This window comes from Xyrauchen texanus, chromosome 35 (genome assembly GCF_025860055.1).
Source record: "Xyrauchen texanus isolate HMW12.3.18 chromosome 35, RBS_HiC_50CHRs, whole genome shotgun sequence".
Lineage (NCBI taxonomy): Eukaryota > Metazoa > Chordata > Actinopteri > Cypriniformes > Catostomidae > Xyrauchen > Xyrauchen texanus.
This window is the reverse complement of record NC_068310.1, coordinates 21,626,906-21,641,872: the sequence shown is the minus strand read 5'-3', so window position 1 is coordinate 21,641,872 and position 14,967 is coordinate 21,626,906. Positions and strand designations below refer to the sequence as shown.

Here is a 14,967-nt window from a genome sequence, read left to right as displayed (position 1 = left end):
CCAGGTTATCACATATCCTGGCAGTATTTTAATTTACTACAATTCTGTCATTTTATTTTGGAAATCTGAACAGTGCAGTGCATTAGTATTTAAAATAAGGCTCAAACCTAGAGAGCTGCCTATATAGCAACTATTTTTTGGAGGGGAAAAAAGTGGCTTTTCAATGTCTAACAGGTAAATAGAACATTTATAAGGCAGGGTCACAAACTGAGCACAGTTATAGAATAACAAGCTAAGATTTTTGATGCAGAGGGATGTTGATATCTACCATGTTACTTTCAGTTTGATGCATGTGAACTGTGGCTCTATGTCAAAGTCTTACCTTGCAGGAATAAGTGTTGTGCACCGGATCCATGTTCAAGATCTCCTCTACAGTCCCGGTTAACACTACGTTCGCCTGTTCTTCTCTTTTCTCCAGCTCCTTCTCCGAACAACTTCCATGACAACGTGCATTTAAAAGCGCAAAAACAACAACTAATGGCCAAACGGGCCAATAAAACGCTTTACTGCGGAGAGAGCCCATGGTCAACTAAACGGATAAAAGAGAAAGTCACGATCTCTACAGCAAGGTAAGTTATGCAGCAAGTTTGATGTAAAGAATAATCCGACTGCGCGATGCTCTGTGTGTTTGTCAAACTTCACTGCGATCTGCGGGCATATCTGCGCTCAGTGTTCGCGGCACGCATCAGCCGGCTGAGACTGAGAGAAGAATAGAGTGAGGAATGCGCTTCAGCCGCTGCCCCCCTCCCTCCCCCTTTCAGACGCTCGTTTCACAGGGCATTTGCATGCAATCTGAATTGCCGATAAAACCGACGGAAGAGGGTGATTTCAAGAGCAGAAGAGAAGCCGGTGTAAAACGCCACCCCTTGGAGAGATTGCGCCAGTTCAGACACGTAAAGTACCCAACATCACACCCAAGGATGAAAATTAGATACAGTTAGAAATGGAATGAGTCTGGGCATTATCTGGCTCTCCTTGCAAGAACTGTAATAACTATGCAATTACAAGCAACTCCACACAATAATTACATATAAGTACATGTTGTAGATTAGTATTAGACTGCAATGTCAAGTGTGACCAAATCATTAAAAGCAGATTAACACTATTGAAACAACTATTTAAAATTAGAGTTTAATCAACATTTAAACCATAAAACACGTATTTATTGTATGTTTATTAAATGCATTTTTATATTAATTATCTTTTCAAACTAAAACTTGTTTTTAGTGTCTCTTATTGAATGCGCAATCACGATTATGTTATTAGTGATAGTTTTTAATAAAAAAGAAAATGCTTCACGGGTTGCAATAAGAGTGCAAATTTATCAGGGGGCCCCACAATTCTTACAGCGCCCCTGCTTACCCTCATGCCATCCCAGACGTGTATGACTTTCTTTTTAAGAAATAACTTTATAAAGATTTTTAGAAGAATATCTTAGCTCTGTTGGTCCATATAATGCAAGTGAATGGGGACCAGAAATCTGAAGGTCCAAAAAGCACATAAAGGTAGCATAAAAGTAATCCATACGACTCCTGTGGTTTAATCCATGTCTGTAGAAGTGATAGGATAGATGTGGTGAGAAACAGAACAAAATGTAACTCCTTATTAAAGAAGAAAGAAAGCCATACACATCTGAGATGGCATGAGGGTGAGTAAATGAAGAGGAATGTTAATTTTGGAGTGAACAATCCCTTTAAGATGTAATGACGATGTTGCTACCTAATTTGAACATCATTCCGACATGTTCCACCAATAAAACTCTGATTGTCTCTCCCAGTTCTAAACTAACTGTGCATAAATTTCCACTCTTTCTAAAGCTGTAATTTCACAACCCGTCCATCTATTCCTGGAAAATGACAGGGCGTGGAATCTGTGGTTGGACTGATATATTTGTAGAAATACTCTCATTTTAATGGCACTGTGTCATGGCCCTTAATTCTTCACACTATACGAATAGATTAAAATATTTAAATAAAAAAATAAAAAATAATAATATGCATACAACATTTCATTTCTCCCAATACAATCAACTTCACAAGCGTTGATACAAGGTTCTCTGAGCTGCTGTTTGACCAGTTGTGTGACCCTGAATCTGTCTACAGAGATGTCTGAATCTGTCTTAAAGAAAGTGAGATCAGGGTCTGATGCATGAGCTTTTACACTGCCAATTAAACAAATGTCATCCTACACCTCCTTCATCATTAACTAGAGTTCTTCCAACCCACCCCTTTTTCTCTTTTTAAAAGGTAAAATAATGTAGACAGCCCAGAAAAAAAAAACATTAGAGTCAGCCTCATTTGAGAAATATCACTCATACTCAGAAATGTCACCCCTGTAATATGTGCCACACAAGTGTGGGAGGATAACATTTCAGATGTATATTGCTCCAATTCAGAAAGTAGAAACAGTAATCCAGCCCGTGAATTGATGCAGATGTATGCACAATAAGCCACAGACACCACTGCTGAAATTCAAATTACATAAACCATCAGCATCTCCATCTTAGCTTGAGAGCTTTTAACATCAAAACAACAGCTCTCACCTGCCCACAAATAGTTTGCCACAAAAGGTTTCAAAAGTAAAAATACAAGCATGAACAAGCTCATTGCTGAAGATGCAGTATGAATCATACACAGGTATGTTTGTGCTATCTGATGTGAAGAGTTCAGGAGTATTGTTTATTGGAAATGCATGCAGCTTATTACTAAAGGATCCAATGCAAACCTCTTCATCGAAACTGTCTTTTGTGCTTTATGAAATACACACATACACTGGAATTTTCAATAGAGCCTTCTGCTTTGCCTTTGTTTTTGCAATAGAAAGCATTTTTCCATTTTCAGTAAGCCTCCATGGCTCCATATCTTTCTCAGAGTCAACAAAGCTTTATTGGCATGACTGTAAAGGCCTAAAATATTGCAAAAGCAAGGGCGTGCTTATGTAGTCAAGAGTATGAAATTAAGAAAACACGCTAAAGGAAAAGCAAGTACAAATAGACAAAGATGGTCTAAAAAAGTTGAGGTTGGTAAAATAACAAAAGACAACATAAAGTAAGTTATGAATCTAAGGTCTATACATGTGCATGTTTACAGATATGCTGTGCATGTGTATCACTGTTTAAATTACAAACTCTCTCTCTCTCTCACACACACACACACACACACACATTATTTGGTATTTTTCTCATTTGAATATGTGCAGCACTTTTCAAGTTCAATCTGGATGTTCTAAGCTGTGTGTTATGGGCTTGAATACATTTCTTCGACCTGTCAGTGGTCTATTTGTTTTGTGTGGGGATTTTAAAAAGCTTTATGGGCTCTATGTTCATGCTTATGTGAATGCTGTGTTTTTGGAGATTTTTATGTGGTTACAGTCTGTCGAAGTACATTCTTTACATCTTGAGTTCACAGTATTAGAAAAATGACACTGTTGTAAGTTGAAGTGTGTTTTTTAATGTAAAATTACTTTCTCCTATCCCATCTTAAAGGAGCACTCAGTTAGATTTTACTGGCTCTTACTCATCTTGTCAGTTCCAGTAGTACATGTTCGCTATACTGCACTTCTAGTAGTTTTGGACTATACTGACACCTATCATCCTGGATACTGGAAATTTGTTTACAAAGTGCTGTCACTTTACACTGAACATGTTTGCTTTTATCTATTTATTCTATTTTTATCTTTATTTTTGTCTGTGTTTCTCCCAGTCTCATACATACATCCCTATTATGGGCATTCTTGTTTTCAATCTAAACACATTTTCTCTCCTGGCTGTAGACTCGCGATTAGAGTTTGGCGTCACGCCATTTATCCATGATGATCAGCTTAATGAGAGGTGCAGAACGTAGTGTTCCCTTTCGGCTCAGTACACTCAACATTGCGTAGTAACACATATGGAGAGTGCCTTCTTACATGACCTTGTTGAAACCTCTACAATATTCTAATATTGGTTATGGTGTTTGAGCACGAAACTGTCCGCTATAAAAACAGGTGCACAAACTAATTTTCCTCACAATTTCTACCTTCTAGACAGCGATCATCTCTTGTATAAGAAGCCCTCTATGTTTGCTGTCGATATATACGAGTCAGCTTGCGGAATCTTCGTGGGAATACTTTCCGCTACCCTGCAGTGCTCTGGCAAACATCACACCGCCTCTCCAATTGACGCTTTGCTGGTGAACGGCCTCAGCATCCTGATTCCCCGCAGAGCTTCAGCTGGGTTTGTGCATCCTTACAGAGCAATTGTATATTGTATATTGTTCGATATAAATATAAATATATATATATATATATATATATATATATATATATATATATATATATATTCATTCATATATTTATATCTCTAAAATAGTCACTTACATGTTCGCGTCTTTTTAAAGATGTTGTTCCGTAAGTGTTCCTTGTGCGAGAGGCAGATCCCGCCGTCAGATCAGCATGAAAGCTGCATTTACTGTCTGGGCCGTGCCCATGCAGAGTCAGCTCTCATGGAGAAAGACTGTCCTCACTGCGAGGAATGAAGTCTGAAGACGCTTCGCTCGTGAATAAACTTCGTTCTGAGGGATGATTCAGCCTCATGCACCCTCCCACCCACCTCTTATGTGATACCCGAGGAGGCACGTCAGGGCCGGGAGGTCGAGCAGGATGACTTTGAGGTGGTGCTTGTGGCGGCACATGCCCCGCGAGCCCCTCAATCTCTCCGAAGCACATGTTTCCTGATACGCTATGTGCGAGACAAGCTTCAAACTTTTGAAAGAGAGGGCGGCCTTGTCTTGTGCAGCGGTTCTGATGCTGGGGATGATAATAATGAAGTCATGTCTCACGCTGCATCAGGTGAGAGCAGAGGGAGAGGAATGTGCACACGCCACTGACAGGGAGATGCTCCATGTCCTTACAAGGGCGAAGAGCTTCATCTTGAGTGGTCTCCCCCGAAGAACCTGAACAGTCTCGCCTCAATGAATGTTTCCTGCAGGTCGGATGCTTTCAAAAGGCAGCATCCTGTCAGTCTACCCCATTCTTCCCCGAAGTTCATTTTGAACTATCTAAGTCCTGGTGCATGCCATTACTGGTGCACTCTTACAGTGATGCCATCCTCTTTAATGTGGGGTCACGGGGAAGAAAACGGTTATGCCCAATTACCCCCTGTGGAGGAGGAAGTAGCGGAACACCTCTGCCCAGCGACTAACTGGGCATGGAAATCATGCCCCACACATCCTTCCAAACAGTGTCAACAAATGTCCGCACTGGTGGGAAAAATTTACTCAGCGGCAGGACAAGCTGGATCAGCACTCCACACAATGGCAGTGCTGCAGGTATTTCAAGCCAAGCTCCTCAGGCATACTTGTGTATCAGCACGTGCAGCAAAAGTGCTCCTAAAGGGCACAACCCTTTGAAGCTGAAAGTAGAGCCTAAGGTTCCCTCCAGGTTGGCTCCAAAAAAAGCTCGATTGGAGACACAAAACACTGTTCCCCATCTCCCTACGGCTGGTTGTCGGGAAAGGAAAATTGTTGATCACAATATTGTTCAAAATGTTGTTTTTGTGCCTTGAACTCAAATAAATGTAATAAAAAATGCAATAAGTGCAAAAACGAATACAGCAGTCACGAGAGGCCCACACATTCTCTTTTCCTCTTCAATGCACATACATTATGCACAAATGCTTCCTATATTGAGCATTGCATCATATCATATAATGAGCAAACCAAATTGCCCTCTGTCCCATTACGTGGATGCATGGGGAGCCTTAATGGTTATTTCAGAATGGGTGCAAAAATCGATCGAACCTCCTTTCAACCCGAAGTTGTGCCAGTGTTATAAGCAGGGGCAGAGCCAGGAGGTTTTTCAAAGGGGTGGCCAGGCAGGGGCAAGCGATCAGTCTGTGGTGGCACAGAAATGTTTGTGCAGCATTTTTATATCGTTGGACTGTTGGGGCAGGGGGTGGATACAATGACACTTGAGGTTTGGCGACCTTGGTGTGCGCACATGTTAAGTTTGTACATTTGTACAGAGATGATTTCACCTCTAAAGAATTAAAGGCTCTGGTCCATTGTGGTCACGGCCACCCCTGGCCAGCCCCTAGCTCCGCCACTGGTTATAAGTCGAAATACACAATCTCATCCTGAAAAACGCAATAGAGATTGTACCAAATTTTGTGCCAAGCACAAAAAGAGTTTTACAGCCGTTATTTTCATGTTCCAAAGAAAGATGGCGGACTTCTGCCAATCCTAGATCTGCGACATTTAAATCGTGCACTCATAAAGCACCCATTCAAAATGAGTACTCAGAAATGGATCTTATGTACATGTACGCCCACAGTCATGAAGTGCATTGATGCAGTTCTCGCCCCTTTGAGACTGAGCGGCGTACGCATTTGAACTACCTCAACGATTGGCTGTTACTGGTGCAATCAGAGGCTCTGTTATGCCAGCACAGATATTTACTGCTTCAGCATCTAAACAGCTTGGGCCTCAATGTAACTGGGCGAAGAGCACGCTCTCCCCAGTCAACAAATCTCCTTTTTGGAAGACCGCCTCGACTCCACGAGCGGGCACGCGCACATCACGAGCATACGCGTTCAGGCCATTCTACAGTGTATGTCTCAGTTCAAACCGGGGAGAAAACTTCCACTGAAGCAGTTTCAGAAAGCACTGGGATTTATGGCAGCAGCATCCCATTAGGTCTCTTACACATGAGACCTCTTCAGTGCTGGCTGAAGCACCGCATGCCACAACTTGTCTGGTGTCAAGGGCGCATGCACATCACTATCCCACCGCTGTATAGCTGCTTTAGCACCGTGAACAGCTCCTGCATTTTATTAGCTAGGTGTTGTGCAGGGGCAAGTTGTCAGGCAGAAAGTGGCGACCACGGATGCTTCCAACACAGGTTGGGTGCTGAAAGTCGGGTGTGGCATATCAACTGCCAAGAGCTATCGGCTGTATTTCTAGCATTAAAGGCTTTTCATTCAGAAATAGTGAGCTGTCATGTCCTGGTTCGCTCAGACAACATGACAGGTGTGGTATATATGAACTGAATTAATTCACCGCCACTGTTGAGACTGATGCGTCATCTCCTCTTTTGGAGCGAGCATCATCTTCTCTCCCTGAGAGTGACATCTGTCCCAGGCCGGAAATGATAGAGATGCTGTACAGCTCACCATGGGAAATACCGCTGAGGAGGGCTATCCTCTCTCAGGCGCAAGCCCCAGCTGTGGAATCTGCATTTGTGGCCCCTGAACGAGGCGCACTATACACACATCATTTTGTCATGATCACCATTTTACAGGCCTGAGCACTGTCCACGAGACACCTCTACAGCATAAAATGGAAGGTGTTCGCTGATTGGCGTCTCTTACATGGCAAGGACCCAGTAAACTGCCCCATACATGAAATTCTAATATTTCTTCAAGAGCGATTAGATGCAGGACTCACCCCGTCAACACCCAAAGTATATGTGGCAACTATATCTGCGTATCATGCACATGAAGCCGATGCCTCTGTAGGCAGTGGTGGGTTTAGGGTTTCTGAGGCCTCAGCAACCAAGCAAGCTGGGGGCCCCATTTTGAAAATGATTCTTAAAAATTATATAATTTCACAGTTTGTCATTGCAGTCTCTAGGCACAATCATTTCTATCTTAATTTCACTTCCTGCGCTTAATGAATGTGCAGATCGCTAGATGGCACTAGGAAGTGTAATTGAGCTTGAAATCATGATCGTAAAGGAGACTGCTTATGTAAAGGTTAATTGTGAAAAAGTTATATTTTGGTTTGTTCCCATCCAAAATCGATTGGATTGCTTTAGATGACATGGATTAAAACACTAAAGTTTTATGGATAATTTTTATGCTGCCTTTATGTGCTTTTTGGAACTTCAAAGTTTTGGTCACCATTCACTTACATTCTATGGACCTACAGAGCTAGATATTCTTCTAAAAGTCTTTGTTTCTGTTCTGCAGAAGAAAGAAAGTCATCCACATCTTGGAGGGCGTGAGGGTGAGTAAATTATGACATTTTTATTTTTGGGGTGAACTATTCCTTTAATCTGCTCTGTCTCTTTATCTCTTTGCATGCGACAGGCGGTGCAGCTCTTTTATACTTTTCAGTTAATGAAAAAAAAAGAAAATCCCATCCTTATATTTAATTTTTATTCTTAAATTCTTTAATCTTTTATTCTTCGACATCTGCCAGCTCAGTGATAATGCCAGCTAAACTGCTCACTAAGAAGACCTGTGACATCTGTGTCACAGCAATATGCTGTCATACCATGTTTACTGTACATTGTATATAATTATTGTGTTGTGTAAGTATGTACATCTGATATGTAAATTGTGTTGTGTAAGTATGTTGTTTACTGTAATTGGTATATGTCTCGTCACTGTCATGACTGCTATGTTGCTCGGACCTGCACACAAGAATTTCACCTACTGTTGCACTTGTGTACATGGTAGTGTGACAATAAAGTGGTTTGATTTGATTTGATTTGATTTACCCAGCCAGAGCAAACTAAGCACAGTTGGCCTGGACTGCATTACAATGACTAAGAGAGGTCAGATATTGGAGTTCAACAAATCACGAAAACATGAAGAAAAGCAACACTCCAGGCTACAGACACAATATAAAGATTGTGAATCGGAGCAGGGACCAGTGTTGGCTGCTGTATTGTGATAAGTGAAGCAGCAGATTGCTGAGAAGAAGACTGTGTGTTTACATCCTTCTTCTCTCACACACTAAGCATCACAAGCCAAACAGAGAGAAGGAATTGGGCAAACAGACAGTGATAGCAGCATATGGCCAGATGTTGTTCTGCATTGAGGTGTCAAGTCTAAACAGGAGGCCGTTTCTCACACCTGGTGTTAGTATGTTTGCTTGGCAAGAATTTCTCCCTTAGCTCTATCCTCAATTATTTTCCTTCCCTAGTAAATTTCTGCATGCAATGTAACACAAGAGAAAGACTTCTCTTTTTTTTTCTGTGTTTTATTAGTTTAACTAAAGATGCAGTATTTTCTAGTTGTCTGCTGTGCACTAACCAAACAGACAAACGCCAACCATCTGAATGCATTGTGGTATGTTGTGGTGCAAAAGTTTGTTCTTTAGTTTGAACCAGACTGACCATGTTGTCCTGTGTAGTCTACACAAATCTAGTCAAGTCTAAAGATATATAAAAAAGTGCTAATATACTGCATACTGAACATTTTTATTTAGTGTGTGAAATGGTGCACATTTCAAATGTGCAACAATAAACAATTAAAAGACTATACATTTTAAGGTCATTGTCACATGGCCTCAATTTGATGTATGTTTAACCCTAAAAAGTTTTTGATGCAAACATTAAAGAGGCTTGAGGGAGGAGCGGTGATGGCAGCTGACCTTGAAGCAATTTTTTTATGTTAAATATCCACCTTTTTCCCGGCCTCTCTATGGGAGGCGCCATTGCAGCGAGAGACTTCCTCTTCTCGGATGCTCCACACTTCCGCTTAGTTGTTGTGATCAGTCTAAAGTTATAGCGAGCAGCGGAGGCTCTGGATTAATTTGCGCTGTTATAGGGTGTAATAACAACTACAGGTGACTTAAAAACTACTGGGAAATGAATGTCACAACAATAAGCCCCCACAAAAGCTGCCAATGCTGAAACATCTAGAGTCAAATAATAAGTCGAGGTTGCATTAAACAAATTCTGTCACTTGCCTTTTAAAAAAAATGACAGATAATTCCAAATGATGTCCATCATTTTTAAAGAAAACAAAGATGAAAAACATTTAAACCAAGCTCCTTGTTGTTTTTTAATTAATCATCTTTACGAGGTTCATATATCATGTCTTGCGGAGAGTGTAGGCTATGTGAATGAGGAACAGACAGATGTAGGCTGAGAGTGTGAGAAGATGGCACTTAAAAATTTAGAAATAACGCAATAAATTTGAAGATTTTTACATGGAACCTATGATTAACATACACCCTCTTTTCACGGACAAGTCCTCTTTTTCGAACCTTAAAAATTTACGGGATTTTGTGATGTTTTCGTATTGAAGTGCACAACAAAAAACTCAATGAAATCTAGCGCGCGCGCGCACATGCACAGACGCACACGCACACATGCATTCAGGGCGCGTGCAGCAAACGATACCATGCAAATGTGTGTGTGAGTGTGTAGGCCTACTTATCTATTCGGGATTGCCGTCGAAACCTAATCTTCCACATTGGAAGAACGCGGTAATTTCACTGCCTGTGAAAAGGTGTATTGTTTGTGTGTGCGTGTGTTGATACAAGCTGTAAAATTCAAAATAAAAGCGATGTTTTGAAGTGTAATATGAAAATTTTATTATTTGGGCCCTAATGTTTCTGAAAATTGCAGTGAATTATTCTTCTGAGGTATCTATATATATATATATCTTCTTGCCAATTTTAGAGATTTAGAAACTATATCAGAAATTAAAACAGCATGTTTTTTCCAAAAACATCTTATAATCTTAAAAGTTCACATAGTAATTTGTTTGTTTGGCTGAGAGTCCGAGACAAATGCCAATTGCCAATGCCATTATGGAAATACCCAATTTGCATGCATATTTGTGGGGCATGGTTATTTTAATTCCTTAATATTTGCACCCTTTTCTGTTTTGTGTAGATATCTTTGAGTATATATGAACGCTTATGGCAGATCCATTCCAGTTAAGTCAAACGAATGTGTTATTTATTTGACTTAAAGGGTAACTAAACCCTAAATCAACTTTTTTTAGTTAATGATCTGTAAGCATGGGGCTTTATTAGTACTGGTCATTGATTCAAGTAATTTTTTTGACATTTGTGTATAAAGTGTTTTAATTCTACAATATATGGTGTAAAAACGTCTGAGTGCTGCCCTCTTCAGGTTGAATGGTGGCTACTGCAGTTGAATTTTCCTATTGGCTGTTGCGGTACTTCGTGACGTAAGCGGTGACAGCTGACGTAAGCAGGTTCCAGCTCACCACGCCAGATTCATGTACATGTCGTCTTGCGACCGTGTGAGGAATAATAATAACATAAGAGTCTGACAGCAGCTGTCAATTATTCCGTCACTACGAGTCTCAGGTCTCACTCGGTTCGTTCCCTCTATCCCCGCCGGTGTCTGCCCACTTTTCCAGCATTTTCAAATATTTCTAGTGGGTGGAGTCAGACACTGAGCAGGTGTTTAGTTACCCTTTAACTGATGGATCTGCCATTAGCATTGAAGGGATATTCCAGGTTAAATAAGTTAACCTTAATCAACATCGTTTGTGGAATAATCTTGATTACTTTTCTTTAAAAACCTCTCTTAAGTGAGACACTTACAATGGAAGTGAAAGGGGACAATTCAGTAAACAATTAAACACTCACCATTTCAAACGTATATTCACAGGATGTAAAAATATGCATGTTAGTATGATAAAATTGCTTGCTGCCCTTTTCTGTGTAAAGAAAATTGATAATACAGCTTCGTTGCCATGATGACGTAACTCTGTAAATCTTAAATGACCATAAAAATTTTACATTTAAACAACTTAAAAGCTCAAATAATACAAAAGTTTTAACAGAAGAAATAATGTAAGAGCTTTAAAATTATAAGATTTACATTTCTGCCTTTAAACCCTCCAAAAATTAGACAAACAAAATAGAATGCGGTGCATTTTATGGCTTGTTAAATGCTTTAAACCAGAGATAATGTTTACTTCTTAACTATTTAACCAGATTAAAACATTATTTGATGTGAAGCCAGCCTTCGTACTCATACTCTAGTTAGTGTTATTCTTGGACTGAAAAAGTAAGACAGGAGCAGATCTTTTCTTGTTCCTGATGAGTGCAGCTACTATTTTTTCTTCACCTGAGAGGCCAGCACTGAAAACCTACAGCAGAGACACTCTCCAAACTAACCATCAGCAAAACCAGCAGAATATTCAGAGGTGACTCCTAAAACCTCATTCTTATCCAGCCTGGCTTATTCAAATCAAGTCCAGCCATAAACACAAGCTGGCACATGACATTACAAAGTCATGAAAGTGCATGAAATTATCAGAAAACATTTGAAGAAAAGTAGAATCTTAGCTCATTAGTTCCTTAAAATGCAACTGAATGGAGATTTATCTTCATTTATCTTCAGAAGCTCGACACCAGCTATATCACTTCTAAAGTGTTGTAAATGCTGTTATTTCTTCTAAAGCGTCACAATCGCATTTGGAGCAAAAAAAGATAAATATTTAACTGCTTTTTAAAACTCTTTATTATGCTTCCATTCTGCAGCGGTATTAAAGTGTGACATAATCGCACTGACATTTGAAACACGTGAGAACAGAGGCACATGCAACACAGCCAGAAGAGCAGCGCTGTTTACAAGTGAGATCGAGGAATGCTGTTCAGTAGCTTGGTTGGTTGGTTTTGGTTTAGATCTGTATTTACTGTATCTGTTTCTTTACTCACAATGTTGCTTTTGTGTGCTCATCCTGGATGTCCCCAATACGTCACACGAAAGACCACTTGAACTACACCCTCTCGTGAAGACTAACGGAAGCGATGGTTTATTATAAAAAAAAAAGTACTTAAATATTGATTTTGTCGCACCAAATGTGATCATATTGCTTTAGAAGACATTAATTTAATCACTGGAGTCATGTCGATGATATTTATGCTGATTGTCTGTGATTTTGGGAACTTCAAAAGCGAAATCTCCACTTACATTTTAAGGACCTACTGAGCTAAGATATTTTTCTTTAAATGTGTTCTGGGGAAGAAAGAAATTCATACATACATGGGATATTATGAGGGTGAGTAAATAATGAGAGAACTTTCATTTTTGGGTGAGCTATCCTTTTAAAAGCTCGTCTGAATATGATACCATTTTTTTAGCTTTTGGTGCCCCCAGCTGGACATTTCACTGGAAACCTGCAGCCAAATGTGTTATACTGCAAACATTTTGAATGGACTCTGTGCATGGTCAGTTCTGCATTTTGCCTCAACTGTTGCTCCATCCAGTAAAAATAGATTTAACAACATGTACTTTAAGTTATTTTGACCACAATGAGGGTGAATATTCACATGCCACATCTGACCTGCACTGGCTTAGTAACCGACTGTATTACACATGTAATTGTTTTGATTCATTTTGTTAGATAAAATATAGCCCTCTGTGATATTTTAAGTTAATATAATATGACAATTGATGATACTGAAGCTTCACAACAAACAACTACACTATTATACCAATATATTGAACATGTGTCTCCACCCTTAAAGCCCAAAGTATACTTCGAATTTGATGCGAATGCGCTGCGTCAATGGACTGCCTGTCAAAGTAGCCTATTGACATTTTCCAAACAGCATTTTTGCCCCTTTCAAGGGCACTTGGGGAAGGGGATGCCACTCGAAGGGTAGTTCCAAACAAAAGTAAGAAAGTCGTATTTTTCACAAAGAGCCCTTTCACAAGACTTTTAGTGAAGGGTACATTCAAACCGTAATGCCATGCTCAATGCAGAGTACCCACATCAAGTAGTACTCAGCACAGGCGTTTGGCGCATGCGCACTATGACTACTATGAGATGGTATTTCTCTTAAGGAGTTTAGACCCAAAAAGGTGTCTTTATAGTCCTTCAAATTGGAGTTATACAAGTGCAGGTATCTCCTGACCTCCTCACACACACTTTCTTGATGTGCATACCCACTGTTGTTGTTTCTACCTCGTCTCCTGTTGTTTATCATCGATTATACATTTTCTTCTAGTGCTTCTTTGTGACAGCAATGGCTCAAATGTGAGTGTTGCCACTTTGTGGGCCTACTAATTATTGCAAATAATTACAAATGCATGCATATTCTGCATGTTCAAAGACACGCGGTTAGAAATATCGGGCTGTGCGTGTTCAGTGCTCCCTGTCGATGATGAGATTTGCTTCACGTGTCCAGAACGAGGGTTTGCTTCTGACTGAAGTATAATTTTGGCTTACCCCTAACAATTCCACAAGAATATAAAAAAAATATTAATTAATTAAATTAACAGGTAGATAAATGTACAGTCACAATAATTTAATCTATTGTTCTCCAAAAAATATCACTTCTATGTTGTTTCAAACCCATATGACTTTCTTCTGTAGAACACAAAATGAGATAAAGGCATTTTGTTGGTTTTAGTCACCATTCACTTTCATTGCATATTTTTTTATCCATATAATAAATAATAATTCATCCTATTATCTCCTTTTGTGTTGCACAGAAGTAAAGTTAATATGGGTTTGGAACAATATGAGAGTGATCTTAAGTTTTTGATTGATGAGTCACTTACAGAGTGAATAGATGACTAAGTGACAGACAGAGGGGAGAGAGAGAAACTTGAAAGCTCCACACAGCCCACTTCGCTAATGGGCTGCACCACTTAATTAGGTAATTGCAGAAATTGCATAGATGCTGTCTGATGGAAATAATTTATCTAACTGATTGGTGCTGACACTGGCAGGCTCAATGATGAAGTGGATATACTTACAAGACATTTTGTAAGGTGGACAAAGACAATTTGCTGCGTCAAAATAAAAATCACATGAAAATACACACATCAGTAGAGTGGCTGGAATCAGGGATTTGAACATAAAGGCGACCCTACCCAAATATATGTTACTGTTGGTGCCACCCTTATAACACAGGAACAGATGCTGCAGTATGCTTACAGTTCCATGGGAAAGTGAATCATATCATTACATTGCTTAATCATGCATGATGCCATATTAGAACACATGGGTTGAACTGTTGTATGCCTTGGTGTTGAAAAAAAAAAAAACTGCAATGAACAACCTGTTTAGTGTGATCCTAAACATTAAGTCTGCCTATCCCTCACAGCCTTGTTTTCATGTGGGTAAAATTAAATTGTTTAAAATGATGATATACTGTGTGGTTTAATTTGGTTAGAAAAAAGTGCATATGAAAGCTAACTCCAGAGGGCAAATATTCCCTTTTAAATAATAAAAAAGCTTAATTCTGACACTGGTATTTA

General features: G+C 39.6%; 1 protein-coding gene across 2 annotated transcripts in view; it reads right to left on the bottom strand.

Annotated features, from left to right (window-relative positions):
* The window catches only part of LOC127629228 (agrin-like), a 393,795-nt gene extending 393,109 nt beyond the window's left edge, over nucleotides 1-686 (bottom strand). For both annotated transcript variants that reach the window (XM_052106358.1, XM_052106359.1), the window contains exon 1: nucleotides 323-686. In XM_052106358.1, the coding sequence (XP_051962318.1) occupies nucleotides 323-523 (201 nt within the window). In that variant the 5' untranslated portion in view covers nucleotides 524-686. The remainder of the gene's footprint in view (nucleotides 1-322) is intronic.
* Nucleotides 687-14,967: the final 14,281 nt, after the last annotated feature.